We start from the raw sequence: 27861 nt of genomic DNA on the forward strand, positions 1-27861 counted from the left end.
TCCTTTAAATATTAAGCTTATATTAAAGGGAAGTATTACAATTGAAAAACGAAATATTCCAAGGCACTTGTGTAGAAAAAAAGCCTTTAATGGGTTGGGCTAAATCATTAAACAATTAAAACTGTAGATCTACGTGTTTTGGCATACACAGCCTTCTTCAGGATACACATCACAAGTTCAAACAAGTATTCTTAAACAATCAGTAGGCAATCACAAGCAGCTGGTTAATCAATGGGAGTGGCTAGAGCTTTCCTCCTTGCAAAAAAACAAAACAAAAACACAGCATCAAATCTAACCATACAACAATAAGCAATGATATTCACAAATATAAAAATCTACATATATGTAACAATATGTACAAATACCAAAAATAATTACAAAAAAGGTAAAAAATTAATTTGTGATTGCCTACTGATTGTTTAAGAATACTTGTTTGAACTTGTGATGTCTATCCTGAAGAAGCCTGTGTATGCCGAAACGCGTAGATCTACACTTTTAATTGTTTTAATGATTTAGCCCAGTCCATTAAAGGCTTTTTTTCTACACGAGTGCCTTGGAATATTTCGTTTTCAGCTGAAATTTACCTCTATATGTCCAAAGAACACTGCTGATTTACTGAAGAGACCAGTGCAGCACTCTTGGCCTTTGTTATTTTGTAAATATTACAATGTATGTATTATTATGTAAAAAAAAAAAAAACATTTTTAATAGCACTCAAATCTTATTTGCGCTTACTTGCATTAAAAAATGGCATGTTAAGACATGTTTCTGCAGCTTCGGTGTGAGAATCAATGACGTTCGACTTTGCTGATGCCAAATCTTGTGCAACATGACTTGACGTGCCACATTTAAATGTATGAATGAGATTTGACAGTCATGATGGAGGGATGGATTGTCAGCAAACTTTGACATGTTTATGGTGCTTTTTATTTCGTTTTTGAGCTAAATATAAATGAACAAGAACTATCACAGAACAACAGTTTTTATCTCTTCTGGTACGTGGAGACAGACACACAAATGAGGCATTAAAAGACTTGTTATAATATTGTACTTACCCAGAACGCCCAATCTGTAGTTCATAGTGACGACAATCACGTTTCCATAAGCAGCAAGAACGCTTGCATCAAACATGTTTCCTGTTCCCTCCATATACGAACCACCATGGATAAACAACATCACGGGCTTCTTCCGACGATCTCTAATATCTGTGTAAAACATAAACATGCATAAAAAAATTAAGCACAACATATATGTGACCCCGGACCACAAATCTTAAGTAGCACTGGTATATTTATAGCAATAGCCAAAAATACACATGATTTTCTGCCAAAAATCATTAGGATATTAAGTAAAGATCATGTTCCATGAAGATGTTTTGTAAATTTCCTACCGTAAATATATCAAAATTTAATTTTTGATTGGTAATATGCATTGCTAAGAACTTCATTTGAACAAATTTAAAGTATATATATACTAAAATATATTATTACATACGCTTTGCTGCTTTTGTAGATATTAACTTACGAACAGAAAGTTTCAAATAGCAGCATTTATTTAAGATATAAATCTTTTGTAACATTATAAACATCTTTACTGTATTTTTGATCCATCCTTTTAATCCATAATTTCTAAATAAAAGTATTTCTTTCTAAATAAACAAATAAAATACAGACCCCAACTTTTTGAATGATGGTATAGAACCGATATAGATACTGTATGTAATTACATATTAGTATATTATATATATAGGTCATTCTATAATTAGGGGTACATTTAAAAACCCCAAAACCCAAACATGACCTTGCTGCTTTGAAACAATTTATACTGTATAAAATGCTATATGAATAAAGGTGATCTATAGGAGCATGTGCATAAAATACCATCTATGTTTGCTACTGTCCACCATGTTACCTTTACTGGGTAACACAGTTGACAGGTAACTTAGTTGACATTTTTAGTGCTTTGGGCCTGTACTCAACATGGAAGCCTGGAACTACTGAGCATATGGTATGTTTAGAAATACATCTTCATAAACAAAACATAAGTTTTTTGTTAAACTGTCTTGTTAAAATTTGCAGCAAAAATACTTGTGTAACACTGTTGACAGTCAACTAACCTACTCCTGTTCGCTAGTTTAACCAATATTAGGGGAAAGAGAGAGAACATAACGTCTAGTGTTTCATCCATGTGCTTGTAGCGGAAAGATCATCATACTGTCCAAATTATGCGAGAATGGGACAAACCACTTCTTTTTTTTTTTTTTTTTCTAGTGGGTAACTTAGTTGACAACGTTTTTTTGGACACAAATCAAGTTACATCACAATAAACACTTATTATTTTTGATGCACACATCCAAATGTCTAACTAAAGACAAAACTATAAAATTAATTAATATTTTAAATAATTTTCATGCTTAAATGCAGAGAAGAATGAGCATAATGTTTTAACAAAAGATATGGCTATTTCAACATATAGTAGTGTGACTGGGAAAAATTGAATTGGGTACTAGAAAATTTAGCATCGGGGCTTCATATTAATGAAAATATGTTAAAAATATACTTCAGGGACATGAGATATACCCACAATTATAGAATATATATGAAGAGTTCAGATGCAAAACCAGCTAAAAGCCATCTCGGTCAAAAATGAGATAATGATACTGAGTGAATGCTCTCGACACATATTATACGTCCATCAAATACTTTTTCTTCAAACTTGCTAAAATACCAGCCTCAGCCCAATCAGAAGCACCAGTACTTACATAGAAACCTATACATCTGAGCCTGATAAAAATGCATTTTTTAAAGAAAGACGTCAGATGAATTTAACTGGTTTTGCATCTGAACTCTTCATATATTTATGTTTTAATATGAATAGAAAATATGGTTAAAAAAAAAAATGTTTTGTAGTATTTTACAACTTTAAGCAGGAATGCACCATTATCTGTAATTGGTAAAATAATAAAGCACATAAACACATTTCAGGCTTCATTTAGTATGTTAGGATTAAACCAAAAGCTTACTGCTTATTACAGTGTACACATTATATACTGCCTACTCTTTTTCTAAAAAAAAGATTGTGGAACAGTATTAGTGGAATTATTAATGTGCTACCATTTGATAGTCAGATCAAATAATGAGTCAGGGAAGAGAAGGTAAAAAAAACAGTGGTTGATATTGCTTCCAGTTCACTTGCCACTCTTAAAATAGAAGGTCACGTTGAGCGCATTGCATTATGGGATCCAGTACTGTGTGAGTGCTGTATGTTCCGTTGCACATGGCATATAACGATAAATTTAGTAGGTCATACTGCAGAAATCCTGTAGTTAGAATAGTATGTTAGTACACGATTTCTGACCACATCCTAAAATCGTCTCCTCACTCTCTGGGATCTTTTGGCACGGTCTTTTGGCTCATCATTTCTGCACTCTGCTGGCACAGTCTGTCTGTTTCTCTTCCAAAACTCTGTTGCTCTGATGTATCTCTGTATCAGTTAGTACAGCCTGTGTGCGTTTCTCTCTCTTTCTCCGCTTGGTATGTTTGGAATTCAAAAGATCCAATAGGTCAAACCGGATCCCCCTGTAAGTGCCGCGTTGGTAGAGTCCCTACCTTTCGCGCTCCCTCGTGCGGTACCTTCTCTGTCCTTCGACCCCTCTAAACTCCCCCATCTCAAGTCTTAAGATTGGTATATTCTGTCTCTTTTAGATTCACATCTATATGTGCTGTTTATCAGCACAGGTTGTTCCCCTTCGCTTTTCTCTTGCAGTGTTGCACATGCTCATGCATATATACATATGCTCTTGGAGATGCTTGTGAACGCGTGTGAGTGCGAATGAGTGTGCGAGGGCATTCGGAGATGTCCAGTTAGCCAGTGCTTCTGTGGTGTGCAAGTGCTGTAGATAATTCATATGAAAACCAGACCATGCAGAAACATAAATAACTACCACGACATCTGTTTACCCCGAGAGAGAAGGAGGGGGTCTGTGAGAAAGAAAAAGAGTGGGTGAGAGAGATGGGGAAATCATAAAAGGGAGAGTGAGACAGATCAAGAGAGAGAGAGAGATGGCCAGAGTGGCAGAGAGAGAGAGAGACAGGAAGAGATCGAGATGTGAAAAGGAAATGGCACACAAAAGAGAATAAAATAAAAGTTACACAGACCAAGGTCCTTTCACGGACACACAAAATCACACACACACAGGCAGCTGTGATGCTGAGTCGCTATGGAAACTGCCTCATCTCTCTCTCTGTCTAATAGAAGCTCACCAGCACTGACTCACTCATGCCTGTTGCCACGGAAACAAATTCTACGCACGTATTTGCACGCCCGCCTGCATCACCACCTGAATCTCGGGTTACAAACGCATTATAGCGACTGCACCCTCGCACACACACTTTTTCGTCTTAATCTTCGCATGCACGCAAACACCTCTACTTGAAGACAAACACACACACACAAAACCTACGTGCGATCAGACGTGAACATGCTTGCACACTCGTATGAACACATTTCTAGGTTCTCTTTGAATACAGAGACAACAGAAATACAAACAAGCTTAATTATCCCAGTGTCTCTTTCACACAAGACTAATATTAGACTGTTATCCCAGCTCTAATACGTGTTTTCACACCCTCGATGCAGCTGAACGGCGTAAGAGTTACTTGGTAGACGTCGGTGTTGAAACAGTGACACCTCTGATTTAGCCAATCAGATGGGACTGTGTGGATCAGGTGTGTTGCTGACAGCCAATCAGATGAGGGGAAATCTGAAATCTTTTTCAGGATGGGACTGCTTTTTTGTGTCATCGTGAGGCAACACCATGATGCCCGTAGGAAGGAAAAATCACAACTCTTTGATATCTCACTTGCTTCTTGTAGGTATCATTGCAATTAATTGCAGAGTGAACGAGGATTTAAGATAATCTATGCTTATATTCATTAAATTGATCAAAGAGATGGTAAAGACATTAATAATGTTAAAATTTCTATACAAAGTTTAAAAAGTTTAAAATTTAGCTTTGCATCATAGGAATAAATTACATTTTACATATATTAAAACAGAAATTTTATTTAAATGAAACTAAAATTTTTCATTATTTTTTCACACTACTGTTCAGTTTTTGAACAGTAAGATTTTTAATGTTTCTCTTCTGCTAACCAAGCCTGCATTTATTTCATCCAAAATACTGCAAAAGCAGTAATATCGTGAAATATTTTTACGGTTTAAAATAGCTGCTTTCTATTTGAACGTATTTTAAAATGTCATTTTTTCCTGTGATTTCAAAGCTGAATTTTCAGCATCATTACTCCAGTCTTCAGTGTCACATGATCCTTCAGAAATCATTCTAACATGCTGATTTTCTGTTCAAGAAACATTTATTTTTTATTATTATTATTATCAATAATTAACAGTTGAGTACATTTTTTTCAGGATTCTTTGATGAATAAAAAGATCCAAAGATCAGCATTTATCTAAAATAAAAATCTTTTGTAATATTTTACACTATACCATTCACATTTATATATTCTGTGGAAGGCGTAGGACCAAGAAATGTTTGTCCAATCAAAATGCTCGGTTCTTCCTACCTGCCTGTCAAATATGTATTTGCATACCTCTGTGCACCCTGTTTGTGCAGACAGTATATGTCATCAGTGTGTTCACATACACTACACTGTAAAAAACAATTTGTTGAGTCAACTTAAAATAATTTGTAACTTGGCTGCCTTCAAATTTTAAGTTCAGTCAACTCAAAAAAAGTTTATTCAACTTGAAATGTTAAATTATACTAAGTGACAACTTAGATATTTGAGTTGAATCAACTTAAAATTTTAAGGCAGCTGGGTTACTTACCCATCTGTAAAGCAAACACAAATATCTAAGTTGTTACTTAGTACAACTTAACATTTCAAGTTGACTTATTTTAGTTGACTGAACTTAAAAGTTTATAGGCTTGTGCTCTAATATGTCTGTTGTCTCGTTTTTATTTCTCCACTGAATATTTAGAAGAAACAAACTGAGAACTCTAAGTTGTGAAAAATAAACCTTTGTAATTTTCCTCTGGGTGGGTGAGATATAGCCAAATTTGTAATTGGTAAAACAAGTCCATTTTTAATCAGAAGAGATTCCGGTGCTATTTGATTATACTGGCATATATGCAAATATTAAATAGTTCACCTAAAAATCAAATTATGTTATCATTTACTCATCCTCATGTCTGCATGACTTTCTTGCTCAGAACGTCCAAGTAGATATTTGGAATAAAATCAAAGTGAATGATGACTTATGACTTGAATTTAGACTTTCATTCATTTTAAAAAGGATAGTTCACCCAAAAATGAAAATTCTGTCATTAATTACTCATTTTCATGTTTACTCATTTTCATGTTACTCATTTTCAACCCGTAAAACCTTTGTTCACTTCGGAACACAAATTAACATATTTTTGATGAAATCTGAGTTTTCACATGGCTTCATAAAATTACTTTTGGACTATTTTACCAATATCCGTTCTACCTTTCTGGGCCTTGAACATGGTAATTGTGTTGCTGTCTATGCAGTGTGAGAAAGCTCTTGGATTTCATAAAAAATCTCAATTTGTGTTCTTAAGATGAACAAAGATTTTACGAGTTTGGAACGACACGAGGGTGAGTAATTAAAGACAGAATTTTCATTTTTGGGTGAACTATCCCTTTAAATTTAGTCATCTATTGTATGACTTCAAAAGACTTGGAATATATAGTAGACATTTGGTCATTTGGACTGCTTTTACAAAGCCTGACTAAAGCTTTGACAAACTCACACTTCCAGTGAATGGAGCATCTTGTACATTCAGCTAAACATCTTCTTTTGTGTTCCATACAAAAAAAAAAACAAGTTTGGAAGTAAATAAGAGTAAGTAAATGATGCTTGGGTTTTAATTTTTGAGTGAACTACCCCTTTAACATCAATAATACTGAATAAATGTAGAATCAAATGCTGTAAAAGCAGATTTCTCCAAGCTGACTTTTTTTTTTCCGTGCTGCAGTATTGAGATATTTTTTGTGTGTGATGCATCGAAGAGAAGCACACAGAATCCACAAACATCTTATCTGGGACAACCCTGCTTACGAATCCATGAGTATAATCTTTGTGTGTGTGTGTGTGTGTGTGTGTGTGTGTGTGTGTGCGAGGGAAGAATGGGGAGACACAGGAAGAGAGAGAGACCGTATGCAATGCGTTAGCCTCAATATGTGATGGAAAGAGTTTGAAATAGAGTGAGAGAGAGAGAGAAAGAGAGAGAGAGAGAGAGCAAGCACAACGCCCAGATCCTTTCAACAGAGGCCTTAGTATCCTATTCGCTTCAAAACATCCTCAAAATACAAGAACGCTATTCTGTCTCTCCTCCTCCAAGCCTGCATCTCTCTCTCTCTTCCTCTCCTATGCCGCACCTCCCCCTCCTTCTTTCCCTCTGATCTCCTGCTTTCCTTCTACTCTCCCCCTCTCCTCAACTCTCTGCCTTCATCTTTGCCTCTCTGCTCTCGTTATGGGACTTTCTACACCTCTCCATCTTTTGTTCTTTTCCGTCCGGGCTTTACTCGACGTTATTTACAGGAAAGTAAGGCAGAGAGACCGGGGGAACGGGATCGGGGCTCGACGGATTCGAACCCGGGTCCTCGTGAGCCCCCGGCTCTCGTGTGTCGTGAGCAAACTCGCTACCTTTTTGCGCCACGACCATCCCTCCCTTCTTGTTCCTGTCTGCCGCCCACACATCCTCTCTCACTTTCAAAGCTCCATGAATCTCATTTCATCATATACTCGTCTTTATCACAACGTTTTTTTTTAGCGATCTCTCCCCCTCCGTGCTCTCAAATTGGTGATCTGAGCGTTCCCCCTCTCCTCCTCTCTTTCATCTCTCCTCTCTTTCGTTCTCCTCCTTTCCTCCGTCGCTGCTGTGCGTTTCCTCTCCTCTTCTCTCCCGTGTTCAGAGACGCAAAATTGGATTAGCTGGCAGTGTCTCTATTTAAACCTCTGCAATTAGAGACGCCCGGAATCCGAGAACTCTGTGCATAGAGCGCTATCCCTGCACATGCACAGACATGTAAGCTGTAAAGAGTGATAGTCATTTTAAATGGAAAGAGCATGGAATAACAATACTGTAAAACCCTGCTAATTGCTTAACTATCTATTATCTTGATGTATATAAATTTGATGAACAATATATGGAATTTTTGTGGAATCAGTGCGAAATATTACTCAAATAACGTATGTGCATAAATATATATATATATATATATATATATATATATATATATATATATGTACACAGTGCACAGCATAAATGAGTACACCCTCTCTAAAACGTAACAAATTCAGCAATTACTCTTAACTTAGATGACAATGTTAGGGTTCTTTGGAGATATAATGTTCCAACAAGCCTGCTTGATCAATTACTGAAGAAAAATGTCAAAATTATTCAGCAAAATATGATTTTCTTATCAAAGTGATAAAATGGTGTGTTGCAAAAATGAGTGCACCCTCCTGAAAGTTACTGAATAAAACAAACTAAAAAAAAAAAAAAAATGTGTGTAATGTATAGGTTTAAGGCTATTTTTGATCAACAGGTAAATATATTGAACCAAAACTTTTAAAGACAAGTAATTTCCTGACAATTAAAAGTGAAAGCCTAGTGTTATAATCATATTCAGACTTAATGCTGGCAGCAATGGAACCACTTGGGAGAAAACTGCCAGGTGACGTATTTCTTAGCATAAAAGTGGACATTGGTACAAGAGGAATACCAAATTATTGTTTTAAGTGTGAAAATATACCAGAAGTAGCACTAGCATTCAAAGACAATGGACTTGTGAAAAGGCTCCTGAAATAATCAGGTCTTTACTTAAAGTTTTCATTTAGTGATGAGTGAATTTTTGCTAGAAAAAGAGCAGGAGAAATACCATGCAAGAGAAATACCATTTCTCAGAGCCGGCAAAAGCTATGAAAAGAGTGACACTTCATCTCACAGAGTGTGACGCAGTCTGCAGAAGTGACATGCATGGTTGTTGTCACCAGTAGAATTACCTACTGTAGTCAAAACACAATAAACTCATTTAACCTCTTCCAAGGCCCATATTTACAAAATATAGACTTCTGGCAATCCATACTCTGCTGAGACCAAGTCAATCATTTCAGATTTAAAAGCATCCAAAATGTTCTGGTGTTGCTAGAGGAGGAGTACAGTGAGAAGTGCCTGGTTCCCACAGTGACATTCAGTGGTAGTAAAGCTCTTATATAGGGACGTATGAGTGCTGAAGGTGTGAGGACATTGTGTTTTATCAATGCTGTCATGAATTCACACACCACTGTGTGATGTAATACAACCTGAAACCAATGATGCTACCCTTCCCTCATTAACTGCATTATTGGGCATTTTCAATAATTTTCAATAATTCAATAGTGAAAATCCTTCCGCGGACATGAATTTCACTCAGTCTTAACACTTTTGAGCAGCTGTGGGGGATTCTGTAGAGATGAGCTGAGCAAAACTCCCCATTAAAGACCAGGGCATTTAAGAAGGTCGTCCTCCAGGTGTTAAACAGGACAGATGTGAAAATTTGTCATTAACTTGTACACTCATAGTAGTATACTTAAACTTCTGGAGGACATACTAAGCACTAGAATATTATACATTTGTTGAATTAAATCTAGGGTGTACTAATTTCTGCAATCCTTCTTTTAAACCAGATTGGCTAATTTACTTATCTTACAGAAAGTACTGGCATATATTTTGTTGTTTTTATTAAGTATATATTTAATACATTTAAATTTTGCCTTCTTTTTATAGTTATTTAGAGGGGGTGTACTCATTTATGCTGTGCACCGTATATATATTACATTTTAAATTATGTTTTTAATGACTTTCTTCTGTGGAATGCAAAAGATGAAATTTTAAATCATCTGCTGGTTGCTCTTTTTTTTGTGTATTTATTAAGTTTATTCAATTTATTTGTAAACAATTTATGAATTTACTCAGTTATTAACTATTTATTAAGAAATGTTTTGTGAACTGACTCAAATGATTCATTGGAAAGAGTCAAAAGACTCATTTCCTTATGAAATTGACGTCCTTATGACGTTGTTATTTCTCTAATTAACTCTCTTGTGAGAAAAGAGATATACGTCAGGGTTTATGTAGTCTCAGCTTCAGATATCATGACCACAGACTGCTGGCCGAACAATGGATGCATAAGGCAAACAAAATGAGAAACACTTTGGGAGTTCTGAAGTTGTCATCTGACTGGTTAGATTTTAAAGGATTTCTGAGATTTATCTTTAATTATCCGCCTTGAAACAAAATCGCTGTGGCGCCAAACCCCCTCACTGAAGAAGAAAAGCATTGTGTTTACAACTGTGACGATGATCAAATATCACACTAGATTTTTACAAGTATAAGCAAACTCTGCGCCATAGTTATAGTAAACTTGCACAATGTTCTAGAATTATTTTATTACTTACATGCTGGTCTGTTATTGTAGGGACATCATTTTTACTTTTTTACACCCCTAAACCCCTAAACAGCTGCTTTACATGTCTATCAGATGGCCTCTTAGCCAGTCCCTGGACCCAAAGATATGTATATTTGGATGCCCTATTAGCGGCTGTTTCTTTGGGCTGCTATATTGAAATGGTCATTTAAAAGGTGCTATAGTTTAAAAACCTGTAATGTTGAGTTATTAAAATATTAAAAACACAAACCAACACATTCTTAACTGTGTTAGCAGCTATGTGAAAGTTTATCCAATTTCTTTAGGAATTAAAATTTTGATTTTTTTTTTTTTTTTTACAAACACAGGCTGCTTAATGTTGTAGCATCTTGAAACTCATCTTGATTTTTATTGTGAGTGACAACACATTAACCGTTTCAAGATGGCAGACGTGTCTACATGCTTGAAGCAGCTGAATGTGGCATCCATCTACAGTATACATATCTATGCCTGGACCATTGAAAGCTGGAATGGAGTGCAAAGCTTTCAGGGCTTTCATGTGAGACTAGGGTTTATGCAGATTTTCAACTTAAAAAGGTGGTGAATTTCTAAAATAAAAGTATGATTTCAAAAGGTTTGGAATAGAGCACTTGAGTTACATGGACTACTTTATAACACTTTTACGGTGACCTTGCATCTGCTAGGTTGCTAGCTTAAAATTCTCAGTTGCCATTTGGTGTAATTGGATTTGCATAGATAAAAATTGATTTACACATTCTTTATGATCGTTTTTTCTTCTTCACAGATGAAAGAAAGGCATATAGGTTTGGCATGTCATGACAGCAAGTAAATGTTTTTTGTAAATTACTGAAAGTATAGTATTCCCCCCACTTGTAAAGAAATAAAAGCCATAATTCTTATTTTTTTTATTACCTACTACCTTGTGGTTAATGTTAAAGCCAATTTTTATGAACTCACTGTCATCATGTGACCTACTCTAATGTATTATTATAATGAATATCAATACATTTTTTACAAAGCAGATTTAAAGGATTAGGTTCACTTCCAGAATAAACATTTCCTGATCATTTACTCACCTCCATGTCATCCAAAATGTTCATGTCTTTCTTTCTTCATTTGAAAACAAATTAAGATTTTAGAGGAAAACATTCCAGGATTTTTCTCCATATAGTGGACTTCAATAAGGTTCAACGGGTTGAAGGTCCAAATTGCAGTTTCACTGCAGATTCAAAGGGCTCTACACAATCCTAGCCGAGAAAAAAGGGTCTTATCTAGCAAAACGATCAGTCATTCTCTAAAAAAAATACAATTTATGTACTTTTTAACCACAAATGCTTGTCTTGCACTAGCTTTACGATGCGCATCTATGACTTCACGCATTACATAATCACGTTGGAAAGGTCACGCGCGGTTAGTGCTTCATCTGTGTACTCTGCTTCAAAAAGATTGGGTAGGGCGAAAATCTCCATCTCATTTTCTCCTCCAACTTCAAAATCGTCCAACATCATTTTTTTATCGTTTTTTGTAAAGGGGGTTTGACTTTTTTGCACGTTCATTTTGTAAACACTGGGACAGTACTTTTTCCTATGTCATGTGTGACATTTCCAACATGACTACATAATGCGTGAGGTCACGCTAATGCAAGACGAGCATTTCGAAGGGTGAGAACCAGAAGGGCGTAAGTGACATTTTGGGTGAAATGGAAATATATATACATTAAATGAAAGCTCTTGATGAGCTCTTTCTACTGGCAAAAGTATACTGTCATCCATGTGTGTACAAATTTTTATTATAAACAACTAAAAAGTACACAAAGTCAGATCAATCTATGGTAAATTTTTGTTTTGGCCTTCCTGTAAAGCTGGTGAAACGTCAGTTATGCCTTTCTGGTTCTCACCCCTCGATTTGTGGTTGAAAAGTACATAAATTTAAATTCTTTTAGAAAATGATTGATCGTTTCGCTAGATAAGACCCTTATTCCTCAGCTGGTATCGTGTAGAGCCCTTTGAAGCTGCATTGAAACGGCAGTCTGGACCTTCAACTCGTTTAACCCATTAAAGTCCACTATATGCGGAAAAATCCTGGAATGTTTTCCTCAAAAACCTTAATTTCTTTTCGACTGAAGAAAGAAAGACATGAACATGACAGAAGGGTGAGTAAATAAAGTGAACTAATCCTTTAAGTACTTCCTATGGGTTGGTAAAATTATATATATATATATATATATATATAGTCTACCGTCATAAACTACAAAAATATACTGGCACAGGAAAAATATGCTGCCACTGTATTTTCTGTATTTCTAATGTACAGTGAGTGTCTGGCAACCACAGCTGCCAGCCTTTTTTTTCCTGAACACAACACAGAAACACACATTTTGTGGAAACTGTGAAAGAGTGTAACATGGAGTGATTAACATGCACACACACATTTGCAAAGACACCCAAATACACAAACAACCACAAATGAGCTCAGACACACAGTATATGCTGTAAACACACACATATACACAACAAGAACTAGTCTGCAACTTTCATCTTATTATTAACATCTGAGCAATACGATCGGTGCAATTATTTTTAAATTTGAATTGATATAATCTAGGCAATCTTAAGATATAATATTAATATGAAGTCATTTTAAATACTCATTTATTTCTCTGCTCCTAAAAGCAACAAATCCAGCCTGTTGTCTTTTACAGACTTACTGCATTAGCTACTCTACTGCATTCTCAGCTGGATGCATGTCAGCCAATGAAATTGCACTAAATCACAGGGGGATGATGGGATTTGTAGTTTATTGATTTCTTGCTAATCCTTTGCCATTCATCAGAAAGGACACAAAACGTATAATGAAATCTTAATAACCGTCGACGGGAGATTATTCCTAAAATAAAAGCCTGTTGTAATGAAATGATGTCAGAATCATTTGTTTTTGAGAACAGCTTAAAAGTATATGCAGCACAAATAACCACATCAGCAGTGCATGAATTAGTGCATGTATGCTTGAGCTTATGTCCGTGTGTGTGTGTGTGTGTGTGTTGGCTAGTTGAGCTAGAAGCAAAATGCAAAAACATACAAGACAAAATAATCAAGAGAAATAATGGCACATATTACAACCGCCCCCCAAAAAAGAGTCTGAAAAACAAGACAAAAAGGGAAAAACATGCAAGAAAAATACCTTCGTCCCTCGGTCTGTTCATCGAAGACTCATCGTGTTTTTTTGTGAGCGGACCTGGGGTTAAGACAAAAAGGGGGGGAAAGAGAAAAGACAAAATTCAAAAAGATTTTACTGCGCTTAAACAAAAAGAGCAAAAAATTCCAAAACCAGCAAAACAAGAAAAATGACAAACTAGCAAGAGATCATGTGTCCCAATTGAAAAGAAGAATCAAAAACAGCAGCCAAAGCAGAGGAGCAAAACAGACAACAAACTCATAGAAAGAGAGAGAGAAACTGATGGTGGTGTGACACTTGCTAACATCTCTACTAGCAGCTACCGTGTTGCCTCTTTTCTTCCTCAGTTTTCCCTTCCACACTCACTCATTTGTTAGATGCCAGGCTTTCAATGACAAATGTCCAGCCATCTTTCTTTGTGCCCAGAGAGAGAAAGTGATGAGACATGTGGAAACGCTGTAGCAAAGCTGCGTTTAGTGCAACGGCCCTCAGGAGTCCTCTGACTTAATGTCCTGTGGGACAGTAACTCCCCCTCACAGGATAAGACTGCTGAAACTGTGATCTCTCTTTTCCTGTCTTACAAACAAACAAATAAACAAGTGTGTTGTGTAATGCTCTTAAGAAAGCATCTGCCAAGGACACACATTTAAAGCTATAAACCAACATTTTAACCATTCAAATTTCTAAACAGTACCAGCATCTTTTGCAAAATGGAATTTGAAGTCAAAATCAGGATTACTGACATCAATTCTTTCCACACTTCAGAGCAATGAACAAAAAAAAGTGCTCAATAAATATGAAATGTAAAAAAAGACAACAAACTTGACTAGGACTCATTTCTAACCTTTTTTCAGCATTAAAAGACCATGGTAACCATATGAAATTCATGTTAAAATAAGTTTTTTATACATAATTCACTTCATTTATAATCTTTCTGTATATATTTTGCATATATAATAATAACACATTACTTTACTAGGCTCTATGATTTCCGTGATGTGAAAAACGCGGAAGGATTCAAAAAATCGTTACTATATAATGTGGAATGTCACCGAATTTGACGAATCAAAAGTAGGTCAGTACACTTAAATCAAAACACGATATGAACTAGTTTCTGTGAATATTAAGTCGCAAAAATACTGTGTTTTCCGTGAGGGAGTCACTTCATGAGCATTTTACAGTTTCTTGTGAGAAAACACTACATAATCTCTAGAACTGTTGTGATATCATATTTTACAAATATCGAAACTCAAAGGTCTTTACAGCAATCCGTCAAAATAAAAGCACAGTTTAACAGACAGAAATACTTTTGATAGAAATATATTATTGAATGATAGTTCTAATAAATTCGTTTTTTTTAAATAAGATAAATTATTTAAAGATTATTTAATGAATATTTAAAATAATAAATATTTAATGAAACTATTAAAATGGAATCCAGAAAACTAATGGAAAACAGAATTTGAATAAATAAATAAGTAAAAGAACACTGATTTTAAGGGGAGAAAACTTTTTATAGAAATGTTTTATAAAAATGTAAACTTTGTGAAACTTTTATTAAATTGCTGTTAAATTGTGTAAGTTTTATGACTTTATTTAATCAGACATGCTTTTTGATTAATACAATTTTATTTAAACATTAAAATATAGAAAAATGAAAACGAAAAAAAAAAAAAACAAATGTGGACAAAAATGGAAAACAATCTCAAAGAAAATAAAATAAATAAAATTTGTACATCAAAAACATAAAGAAAAAATAGAAAATTACAAAAAGGTTGTCTTGGCAAGTTTACTAAAACGGAAAGAAAAAAATTAAGTTAGATAAAATAAATACAAATTAAAGATTATAATAAAATTAAAGCTTAATCCCAATTTAAAAAAAAAAAAAAAAAAAAAAAAAAAAAGAAAAGAAAGAGAACACACCGAACATTAATAAAAATCACAAAAGCAAATAAAATATTACTAAAAATAAAACCTAATTCAAAATATGAACAAATGCTATGACATAAATATACTACACTGGTTATAAAAATATGCCATGGTTTGTAGATGATTATTATGGTATTACCCTGGTATTTTTTTGCAGTGCTTTGGAGTGCCATATTAAAAGCCTGGTACAGTACATGATATTTTAATCATACCCTAGCAACAGTATTTCATTTCATGAATAACTTTATTGAAACAATAATTGTTGTCCCTTATGAAAATTAACCATGGTTTTACTACAAATAAAACAAAAAAATAAAAAATGTTTTTTGTACTTAAACCATGCATAACCACAAATTAACTATGGGTTTGCTACACTAAGCATAGTTAACCATGGTATTTGTAGTAAAAATGTGGTTATACAAATATTAATCAATCTGCCAAAAAAACAAAAAAAAAAAAAAAAACATGGTTACTATACTTTTACTAAACTATAACTTAAACTCTAGTTCGCATGTAGCTATAGTATTGAAATTCAGGTGCTGAATGATACTGTACTAACAGACAAAATTCTAAATGCTGCTAGTTATCAGTCTGTAGGTTTCTTCTAATTCCTGGTCTAATTCACCCCAAAGAAACAGATCCTAGCATTTATCAGCAGGTGCTTTAGTCTGTATTGCAACAGAATAGCATTCTGTCACTGGCTTCTTCAGGACTGGAGCTGAGAGGATCTGGTGCAGCCAGACACATTAGCATCTGTCGCTAACTCAGGTTAAATGCTAAATGTTTGTGTGGCGACAGCCATTAATGGGTATTATCAGCATGACCCCCTACCCCCTCCCTCAGTACTGGCGGTGGGCCTGTAAGAGACGAGATAGAAATCGTCTCCATTTATTTACCGTTTATCTGCTACACAGGCTCTCCACACCAATAGACCACACACACACACACAAACACAAATCCCATTTGTCATTGCAGTGCGTATAATTCTCACCCAGTCCAGTCTGTCTAACACACATATAATGCACATATATACAGCACAACTGTATAACTCACTTCAAATGCTCTTCACCTGATTTTTTTCTTAAAGCACATACACATTCACAATTACATTTAAAGGGAAAGTGTCATGTTTTCAGTGTAGTAATCATTTTTCTTAACCCAAGTTAATATGCAGAGAATAGTAAAAGTACGCCATTTTCCTGGAACTAAAATTCTGAAACATGAGGCTTTTGAGTTTCTGAGTTGAGTATCCAGACCAGAAACGCTGACTCAAAAAATAGTGCAACAGTTTCTAGAAGTAAAAACGCGATTCATCTCCATAGGGGAACTGATTTTTAACAATAACTTATAAACCATTACAGACAGACCTACTGTGAGCTGCGAGGTTGTTAATCGATGTTGTATGGATTTGTTGAAGCTATCAGACTTTATTTCAAGTTACTTTTTAAATAATCATGTTTAACAGCAGAATTACTGGTGAAAAACTACATTACCCATGATTCTGAAGAGAAACTTGCATCAATATTTCTTAGATCACACTAGTTTCCCTACGCTCTCAAACTACCTAAATAATGGTACGCATATTTTGCAATTATATATTTATTCCAAAATTTCAGATAAAAAAATACTTCATCAAATGTGATTTACCTCATAGCTTGTTGTTTTGCTTCATGGCTTTTTTTATGTTAAACATTATTTTTTAAAATATCTATAGGAAAAATTGACCTGATCTCATGACGAAAACGTATCTGTGGGAACTTTTTCTCAAGGCCCGAAATACCTACCAATAAGTACATATCACTGCAGTTTCCAACAGAAATGAACACTAGTGGTGGTAAAACAGCGAGTACTTGTAATCGTTTTACTTGAAATCACACAGTTATGATTACAGCTCCATATGTTTCACTTTCTGAATATAACAAACTTGCTTAGTAGCTCACCGACACAGAATTGGACTTAAAATGCGGAATCCTTGGGTAAGAATACTGTGAAAAACATGACTCACGATGAAAGAGCTGAAAGACGAGATATGGAAAAAAACAAGTTAAAATGACATGCTTGCAATTGCGTTTTTATGTCACATTTGCTTTTCTTCAAACTATCAGGTAGGTTTAGGTGTAGTGCAGATGGTACATTATTTTAAAACCTCACGGAGTATTAGAGTTTTAGCGCCACTCAACGGACATTTCAAGTCAGAACTGCGGTGACATGTACAAAACATGTACGTTCATCTGTTCCAGGGAAAAAAACGAACACTCTTTTAGCGCCACTCAGTGAACATTTCACAATGAATGTGTCACAAAATACACATGGCGGTACATATTTTGTGTCTTGCAAAAAAGTTCCCACAGGCATGTTTTCGTCATGTGATCAGGTTGGGAAAAAAATCCTTCTGGAACAAGTTCACTGAAAAAGTTGGCGGTCACTTTTGCACTCTATTGCGTGAGAATTGGACTGTTTCTATCTGACCGAAAATAGATGCAACAAGTGTTTGCGAAACCATCTTAAAAATGTCTCAGGTTACACATGTAACCATGGTTCCCTGAGAAGGACGCTGAAGGCGGACGCTGAAGATGTTCCCCATAGCAACCGCAAGAGAACGCAGTTCGTGTTCCCTCGAAAGGGAACGTCTCAGGTTCTGCATGTAATCATGGTTCTCTGAGAAGGGAACGAGACACTGCATCCTCCTGAGGTCGCTATGGGGAACACCTACAGCATCTGCTAGAGGATGCAGTTCGAATTCCCTCAAAAGGGAACTGTTTTTACAATTCTGTGCCTCTAGTGGCACCTAACAGAAATCACATACTTTACCTTTAAGTATATAATATATAAATATATATAACTTGGAAAATCAGAATGAAATTGCAAGAGGACGCAGTTCGAGTTCCCTCGGAAGGGAACATCTCAAGTTTCACATGTAATCATGGTTCCCTGAGAAGGGAACAAGACACTTTGTCCTCTTGAGGTCGCTAAGAGTAATGCCTTCAGCATCCGCTAAAGTACACCGTTTTGTGGCTCTAGTGGTACCTAACAGAAATTACCAACCTGATCTCATGACGAAAACGTACCTGTGGGAACTTTTTTGCAAGACGCAAAATACATTGCGCCATGTACGTTTTGTGACATATTTAATGTGAAATGTCCACTAAATGGCGCTTACGATTACATGTGCTCACTGTTTTTCCAACTCTAGTGTTCATTTATGTTGGAAACGGCAGTGATTTGTACTGTATTTATTGGTACGCATTTCGCCCTTCACAAAAAAGTTCCCACAGGTACGTTTTTGTCATAAATACAGTGGGAAAAAAAGGTTTATTTAGGTTGTAAATAAAACAAAGATCATTTGGAGTATTTTTTTGAGTACTTTCTGAGTCAAAATAGTTTCAATGTAAATCCTACACCAAATTTTATTCAGTGTATGCATGATAAAATAAACAAAACATGCTTTTTCCTCATTTTGTTGCGCTTGTGCACCTTCTCGCATGTTCCTCTGAGCTGAATCTTCTCCTGAGTTGCACTTAAGCTTTGAGACTCGATCAATGCTGACGTGATTTTCAATTCAATTCACCATCTCAGGTCAGTTCTTCCAGTAAAGGCTGGAGAGCAGGAGACAGGTTGATGGGAGTATGAAGCGGGCGTGTGTGTGTGTGATTAAGTCTCAGCAACGTCAGCACTTTATCGATGCTTAAAGCACTTGGAGATCAAGCTTTCACTATTTTACTGGTTACTGCTTCCGTCTATATGGTCTACACCCTCCATTAGGGCTCAGGCTTTTCCCAGAAACCTAATCCTGCTGGCCTTTGAAGACGATGCACCAGCTTTAAAACTAAGGCCCAGAATTCCTCTCTAAGTGAAAGAAGGCACGAGAGATGCCGTCGATGTGGAAGTAGAGCGGAAAGCATTATAATGAAGACTTAAAATGGAGGAAAGATCATTTACGTGGGATGAGTCTTGGGTGGTACGTGGGCTGGTGAGCGCCTGGTGCGGCGACAGTCGGAAAGGAAAAACCAGGCTCCGCAAATGTGGCGTTACTCCCAGTCTGAGAGATGGCAGTGGATTTCAAGTGTGCATGTTGAACCACTGAACAGTTTGTGCGGTAAACACTTTCTTTCCTGAGAAAGTGTGTGTGAGCGAGTGTGTATTTGGTATTTTTTTGACAGGAGTGCGTGACAGGAAACCCGGCAGTACGCCATCCCAGTGTAACCAGCAGGTTTGTCCTCCCTGACAGGCTTGCTGTGTAAAAATGTCTTCAGTATATTCTCTCTGTCTCTCTTTCTGCTTTTTTCTCTCTCTGTCTTCCTCTCACTGTCTGCAAGGGGAGCAGACCTAGAAAAACCGTACATGAAAGCAATCTGCCTTGAAGGGCTGATGTCATGTGCTCAATATATATCTCCCCTCCATTAAAGACACTAGATGAGCCACTAAACAATAGCTACGGCAGTTTCTTTCTTTCTGTTTTGTATTAACTCCTAACCAGACATGACATGTCCAGTTTCCAGCGGCTGTATTTTGTCTTAAAACAAAAATACAGCTCAATCAGAGCATGTCTGATGTTTAATTATCAGCTGTGTAGCAAAATTTGACCAGTGAGATTCTGATGTGGGCGGGGCTTACCAGCACAACACTACGGAATTACAAACCACATCACCAATGAAATGTCTTGTCACACTAGTGGCTGAATAGAATATAGTGTGACTGTGGTAACTAACAGTGTCCTAACCAGGCGTGACACATCAAGCCTCCAGGAAGTAATTTGTCTGGACACCTTCAAAATGAAATTGATGCGTGACATGCTAATCGCGTTATTTTTTTCCCAAACCAGTTAAGCGCAAATTGTGGGACTACGGAGATTGTCAGGGACATTAAATATCATCATGCCGAACAGGAAAACTCATCTACTCGCTAGTCTGATTTTACAGCCTCTTTGTGTTTAAACTCACAGTCTTGCAAACTATTTAAACTCAAACTTTCTAACTTGTAGATTTTACATATGTGATAGTGACGTTGAAGTCATGTGACTGTGGTGTAGTCTGTTTTTAGCCTAACATCAGCTTTTTACTTGTGTATAATCTTGGATCTTGTTGATAATCTGGATAATCTCGATTAACAAAATGTGTAAGGATCATTAACTTTTGGTTGGTCACAAAGTTTATTTTCAGCAATATTTCAAAGACCAAAGCTAACTTCCTGGAAGCTATGCTAATTTCCTGGCTGGCCTACAAAATGACATCATCCTTGCAGCTGTGTATTTTTGTTTTTTAAGCAACACATACAGTGCCTTGCAAAAGTATTCATACCCCTTCATTCTTTCATGTTTTGCTATGTTGCAGCCTTATATTAAACTGCTTTAAATGACTTTTTTCCCACATTAATCTACACTCATATACTCATACACCATAATAACAAAGCACATAACAGATCTGGGACAACTTTGCAAATTTATTAAAAATAAAATACTGAAATAAGTACATTGCATAAGTATTCATACCCTTAACTCAGTACTGAGTTGAAGCACCTTCACAGCCTCAAGTCTTTTTGGGTATGATGCGACAAGTTTTGCACATCTGCATTTGGCAATTATCTGCCATTCTTCTCCTCACCTCTTCAGGTCTCAAGCTCTGTCAGCTTGGATGGGGGCTGGCAGATGTTTTCAGGTTACTCCAGAAATTTTTGATTGCGTTCAAGCCAAGACTCTGGCTGGGCCACTCAAGGACATTCAAAGAGTTGTCTATAAGCCACTCTTGCTGTGAGCTTAGGGTCATTGTCCTGTTGGAAGGTGAACATTCTGCCCAGTCTGAGGTTCTGAATGCTCTGGACTGGGTTTTTATTAAGGCTATCTCAATATTTTAAGCTTTTCTTCACTCAGTCCCTGCGGCTGGGAAAAAAAAAAAAAAAAAAAAAAACCCACAGCATGAGGCTGCTACCAGCACACTTTACTTTTAGGATGGTACTCTGCAGGTGATGAGCAGTGCTTGGTTTCCTTCAAACTTAATGGTTGGAATTGAGGTTCATCAGGTCAGAGAATCTTGTTTCTCGCAGTCTGAGGGTCCTTTAGATGCTCTTTTGCAAATTCCAAGTGGGTTTTCATGTGTCTTCACATGAGGAGTTGATTGAGTTTGGCCACACTCCCATAAAGACCAGATTGGTGGAGTGTTGCAGTGATGTCTGTCCTTCTGTAAGTTTCTTCTATCTGCATATATGATCATGGAGCTCAAGTCGAGTGACCATCAGCTTCTTGGTCACCAGTATGACTAAGCCCCCTCTCCACCAATTGCTCAGTTTAAACAGGAGGCCAGCTTTAGGAAGAATTGTGGTTGTTCTAATCTGGATAATGGAGACTACATGCTTCTGTGAACCTTCAATGCAGCAGAATTTTTTTCTTAACACTTCCTCAGATCTGTACCTTGACACAAGCCTGTTTCTGAGCTCTCTAGGCAGTTTTTTTGACCTCAGGAGTTGGTTTTTGCTCTGATATGCATTTTCAGCTGTTAGACCTTTTCTGAGATGCTTGTGTCTTTCCAAATCATACTCATTTAAATTAATCTGCCACAGTTTAACTCCACTCGAAGTGTAGTAACATCTACAAGCAATCTGAATGCTCCTGAGCTAAATTTCAAGTGTCCCAGAAAAGGGTATGAATACTTATGCAATGGAATCATTTCAGTTTCTTATTTCTAATAAATTTGCTAAGTTGTTACAAACCTGTTTTTTGCTTTATCATTATGGTGTATGGAATGTAGACTGATGTGGAAAAAAGTCATTTAAAGCAGTTTAACATAAGCCTGCAACACAACAAAACATTAAAAAATGAAGGGGTATGAATACTTTTGCAAGGCACTGTAAAAGTATTTTAAAGGCACAGCAAGTAATTTTCACAGCTACAGAGCGCCTGTTAATTTGTCACCTGTGTAATAAAATGCATAACAAATTAAAGTATCTTGGGTGTTTAAACGTTTTCAACAAAATAAAACTGGAAATCGAGAGTGTGACATCACTCGCAGGCAACAAAATGACAAGGGATGGGTCACTAGTTAAAATTGCTTATTTCTCTGGATTTAAATGTTCTTGGAAATATGTGGGATAATGTAAGTGCACAAGTCAACAAAATATATAATACTGTTCTAGTGGTTTGGGGATATTTTAATCCAAAAATCTTACATATTGTGCTTTTTTGAAGGGCTTGGTGAATGGATCAAAAACCATTATGTGCAAAACTGAGCAGCCATAAGCAAAGATGACACATTTCAAAACACATACACCACTGTTCTATATATATAGAACAGCCTGGCACATAAGGCTCGATTAGTTTTGGGTTTAAAGAAGGCCTGCCTTCCGAAAAACGGAATGTGTTGTGATTGGTTAGCTGTCCCACTGCGTTGAGATTGGCGAACAGCTTAGATGGTATTTCAGTACTGCCACGCCCCTTGTCAAAGAAGCAAGTTCCATGTAAAACTGTTAGCGCAAGCTAGATTAAAGTGATTCTTATGTTTTAAATATAGATATTTTTCTTACAAAAACACATTGATTTGCTACAGGAGGCCTTTATTAACCCCCCCAGAGCCGCGTGAGGCAATTTTTATTATGGATGGATGCATATTATTGGACTTGTTTTGGACTGATGAGAAGAAACACCCGTCTATGCCATTCTAAAGCATGGGAGTGCCAGCATACATTTTAATATAACTCTGATTGCATTCGTCTGAAAGAAGGAAGTCATATACACCTTGGATGCATGGAGGGTGAGTAAATAATATGCTACAGTAGTGTTGGGTCCTATCATCAGCCTGCGAGATCGCTAATACATGATATTATCGTGCTAATGTTATTTAAATGTTTACACACTTAGTTTCATTGCATGAAACCAGCTCCAGCATAAGGCTAAAAGCAGCCTAACATTATCAAAAGACATCATCACTGATTAGCCTAGCCTATTCTAGTGAAAGTTTATGCATTTTTAAAAAAACACTTGTGTTATAAGTGAAGCTATCTACACTGTATGATGAATAAATCTCTTACCACACATTGCACACGTCTGTGGTGTTACGGCTCTGACGCAGCAACCGGAGTAGATTGTGGCTCCGGCATGTGTTTCAACTGTTACAGCTCTGAAGCAGCAACTCTAGTCAATGCTTGTGTTTATACCTGCCGCACTGCGGCTCGCTGAAGCGGTTCTCCGCACTGCATCGCAAGTTAGGCTAACTTCCCTCCAACAATTCGAATTTCCATGGGCGGAATTTATTTTAATGATATTCTAATGGACTGCATTGTGATATCATTGCATGCGGAAAACAAACACTGTAGTCCAAAGGAGCCGTTCGTTGTAGTTCTTAAAAAGGGATTTTTTAAAAACGAAATATCTCTTTTTGGAGTGGACTTTGAAATTTGTAACTTTGTAGATCTTTTTTATACCCAAGGATACACACCACACATGGACTAAAGTTCAAAAAGTGAAAAAGCATAATAGCACCCCTTTAATGAAAATAACCGATCATTTCGTTAGATAAGACCCTTCTTCCTCGGCTGGGATTGTTTACGACCACATTTGGGATCGTTTGAAGCCGCATTTAAACTGCCTTTTGAAAGTTCAAAATCAGGGCACCATGCCAGTCCATTACATGGAGAAAATTGTAGAAATGTTTTCCTCAAAAAAACATAATAAGACATGAACATCCTGGATGACAAGGGGGTGAGTGCATTATATGTGAATCTTTGTTTTGGAAGTGGACTTCTCCTTTAATATGTGATTTATAAGCAAAAACAAACAGCCAATATGCTAGTAATATGCATGATATAAATGAAAAAGAATTGGTTCTTTTTCCAGGTATTATGATATAAACACCCTTGGATGTAAACAAAACCGTGTGAGTATGGAAAACAATATTAGCTGTAATATAATAGCCCACTTTTCAGCATCCAATCAAATCCAAATGGATACAATCAAGCCGCAGCTTACATCACCATTCCCGCTAAACAGTCTGTTTCACTGAAAAATGTCACATTACAGGAGCGAAATGGGTTGCGGATACCATTTCATGTTGTTTTTAAAGTCACCCAGTAAGGAGGTGAGCGCAGCCTCAAGTGACATGATGTAATGGCCAGTTTTTCAGTGAAATTTCAGGAGAGGGACGAATCACCGTTGTAATCGTCTCCAAGAGCTCCTTGTAAATGAGGTCATCGAGCACGCGTGTGCGTATGAGCGCGCAGAGCCGTGTTTCTTTGCCGTTCGGTGCCTGTGGGCGAGTGAGAAGAAGACTGTCCATATCTCCATGACATAAACCTTCAGTTACTGCTAGCAATCTCCCAGCTGCTCCCACTCAAACAAGTGTCATCCTTCTCTTCCTCTTTCTCTCTCTCTCCTGTCGCGCTCTATCTATCTCCCGTTCGCTCTTTCTCTCTGGTGAGCTGTCTGCGTCTGCTGCATCACGCTGTGCTCTGAAATATAGCTTTTAATAAAGCGTATGGACGGTAAACGCTCGTCGAACCGGTAATAAAAATGGAGGATTCTGGGTGTTTGACGGAGGCAGAACTATGGCAGGGACTAACAGAGTCGGCTAGACGAGAACACAGCTGCCTTCCCACACAGAGCACAGCTGGAGATAAAAGATGTGTGTGCATCTGTGTAGAGCTGTTGGCTCTAATAGACCTTTCACTGTAAAAGAGGGGCTGCCATGTTGTTAGCGGTACGTGCTACAGCAAACGGAACTGCTATTGCTCATACTTAGGATTCAAAATAAACCCCTAGCGATAAAAACTGAACTTTGGTTTGTGATGCATCCTTCATTGTTTGTCCTACAGACATAATTGATACCTCATATGGTTGGAAGAGAGATGATATAACTATTAGTTATCTGACTTTTTGCCTGACACACAATAAAACAGGTTGAAGGAGAGGAAGTCATATATAGAGGCAAAAATATAGGGGTGAAATCTTACAATAATAAAAAAAAGAACATTTTTAAAAATATATTTCAAAATATAATTTATTCCTGTGATGCAACGCTGTATTTTTATCAGCCGTTACTCCAGTCTTCAGTGTCACATGATCCTTTAGAAATCATTTTAATATGCTGATTTATTACTTTTATTATCAATGTTGGAAACAGTTGTGCTGCTTAATATTTTTTGGAACCTCTGATTCTTTTTTTTCCAGGATTCTTTGATGAATAAAAAGGTAAAAATAACAGCATTTATTCAAAATAGAAATCCTTTCTAACAATATGTCTTCGCTATCACTTTTTTGGTGATCATCCTTGGTGAATAAAAGTATTCATTTCTTTCAAAAAAAAGAAAGAATAAAAATACTGACCACAAACTTTTAAATGGTAGTTCATATTGTTCTAAAAGATTCCTATTTTAAATAAACGCTGTTCTTTTAAACTTTTTATTTATTAAAGAATCCTAAAAAAAGTATCACAGGTTTCAACTAAATATTAAGCAGCACAACTGTTTTCAACACTGATAATAAATCAGCGTATTAGAATGATTTCTGAAGGATCATGTGACACTGAAGACTGAAGTAATGATGCTGAATGTTCAGCTTTGCATCACAGAATATATTTTATATTTCAAATATATTCACATAGAAACAGTTATTTTACATTGAAATAATATTCCACTATATTACTGTTTTTTCTTTCTTTTGTTTTTTTTTTTTTATTTAAAAAAAAAAGTACTGACCTCAGACTTTTGAAAGGCAGTATATATATACAGTTGAGGTCAAAAGTTTACATACACCTTGCAGAATCTGCAAAATGTTAATTATTCTACCAAAAAAAGGGGATGTTATTATTTTTTTTATTTAGTACTGACCTGAATAAGACATTTCACAAAAAAGACATTTACATATAGCCCACAAGAGAAAATAATAGTTGAATTTATAAAAATGACCCCTTTCAAAAGTTTACATACGCTTGATTCTTAACACTGTGTTGTTACCTGAATGATCCACAGCTGTGTGGTTTTTTTGTGTGTGTATTTGAACCCTTTCCAACAATGACTTTATGATTTTGAGATCCATCTTTTCACACTAAGGACAACTGAGGGACTCATATGCAACTATTACAGAAGGTTCACGCGCTTACTGATGCTTCAGAAGGAAACACGACTCATTAAGAGCCGGGGGTGAAAACTTTTGAACAGAATGAAGATGTGTACATTTTTCTTATTTTGCCTAAATATCTTTTTTTTTTCATTTAGTGCTGCCCTTCAGAAGCTACAGAAGGTAGTTACATGTTTCCCAGAGGACAAAATAATTTAAATTTACACCCTCCCAGCTCTCAGTGCATTGGGTTTTCTTCTGGAGAAACAGTAAGCAAATAAACCTTCTGTAATAGTTGCATATAAGTTCATCACTTGTCCTCAGTGTGATAAGATAGATCTCAAAATCATACAGTCTTTGTTGGAAAAGGTTTAAATACACAAAAATGCTGAAAGACCAAAGAATAAGTGGGACCTAAAGGATTTTTTATGAAGAACAGCGGGAGTTTAACTGTTCAGGACAAACAAGGGACTCATGAACAACTATCACTAAACAAAAAACACAGCTGTGGATCATTCAGGAAATAACACAGTATTAAGAATCAAGAATTTGAACTTTTGAACAGGGTAATTTTTATTAATTCAACTATTATTTTCTCCTGTGTACTATGTGTAAACTTGTTAAATGTGAAATATCTTATTCAGGTCAGTACTAAATAAAAAATAACATGCAATTTATATGATCCCCGCAATCATATGATATTCTGGTAAAATAATTAACATTTTGCAGATTCTGCAATGTGTATGTAAACTTTTGACCTCAACTGTGTCTTTTCCTTTTTTTGTGAAATGTGAGCTTCTGTGAGATTTGATTTGAGAAAAATATAAATAAATAGCAAACCACCTACACTCTAAACAAAAATGTTGTGAAATAGCACTTAAAGTGGCTCATTGGCTTATAATCATAGGGAAAACACTTTAAGTGCTATAGCACCTTTCTTTAAAGCTGCTAAAGCAGCACCTTTGTCAAATAGTGCTATCTAGAAGAGGTAGGGGAACCCCATTCTCCTTCTTAGATTTTAGTGTTCCTCCACTCTCATGTTTGCTATGAATGGGAATTTGCTGCAATGGCAAAAGCTGTTTTGAATCAATTCTAAGCTTTTCTGAGGTCAAAAAGTCTTTTGTGCCCTGGAATATTTCCTTAAATGGTGGGAAAAAATACACTGTATTTTAAAGTTGTTTTTTTCCTTTCCCCAACTAAACTAAAAGACTAAGACAGAGTTAGAGAACCTGTAAAGAACTA

General features: G+C 36.1%; 1 protein-coding gene across 1 annotated transcript in view; it reads right to left on the minus strand.

The window, feature by feature from the left end:
• nlgn2b (neuroligin 2b) overlaps nucleotides 1–27861 on the minus strand; it is a 103823-nt gene that overhangs the window by 29574 nt on the left and 46388 nt on the right. The window contains exons 4-5 of the mRNA XM_051121840.1: nucleotides 13659–13712; nucleotides 1056–1205 (exon numbers count right to left, since the gene is read on the minus strand). Coding sequence (XP_050977797.1) covers nucleotides 1056–1205; nucleotides 13659–13712 — 204 coding nt within the window. The remainder of the gene's footprint in view (nucleotides 1–1055; nucleotides 1206–13658; nucleotides 13713–27861) is intronic.

This window comes from Labeo rohita, chromosome 10, assembly GCF_022985175.1.
Source record: "Labeo rohita strain BAU-BD-2019 chromosome 10, IGBB_LRoh.1.0, whole genome shotgun sequence".
In the NCBI taxonomy this organism is placed as follows: Eukaryota; Metazoa; Chordata; class Actinopteri; order Cypriniformes; family Cyprinidae; genus Labeo; species Labeo rohita.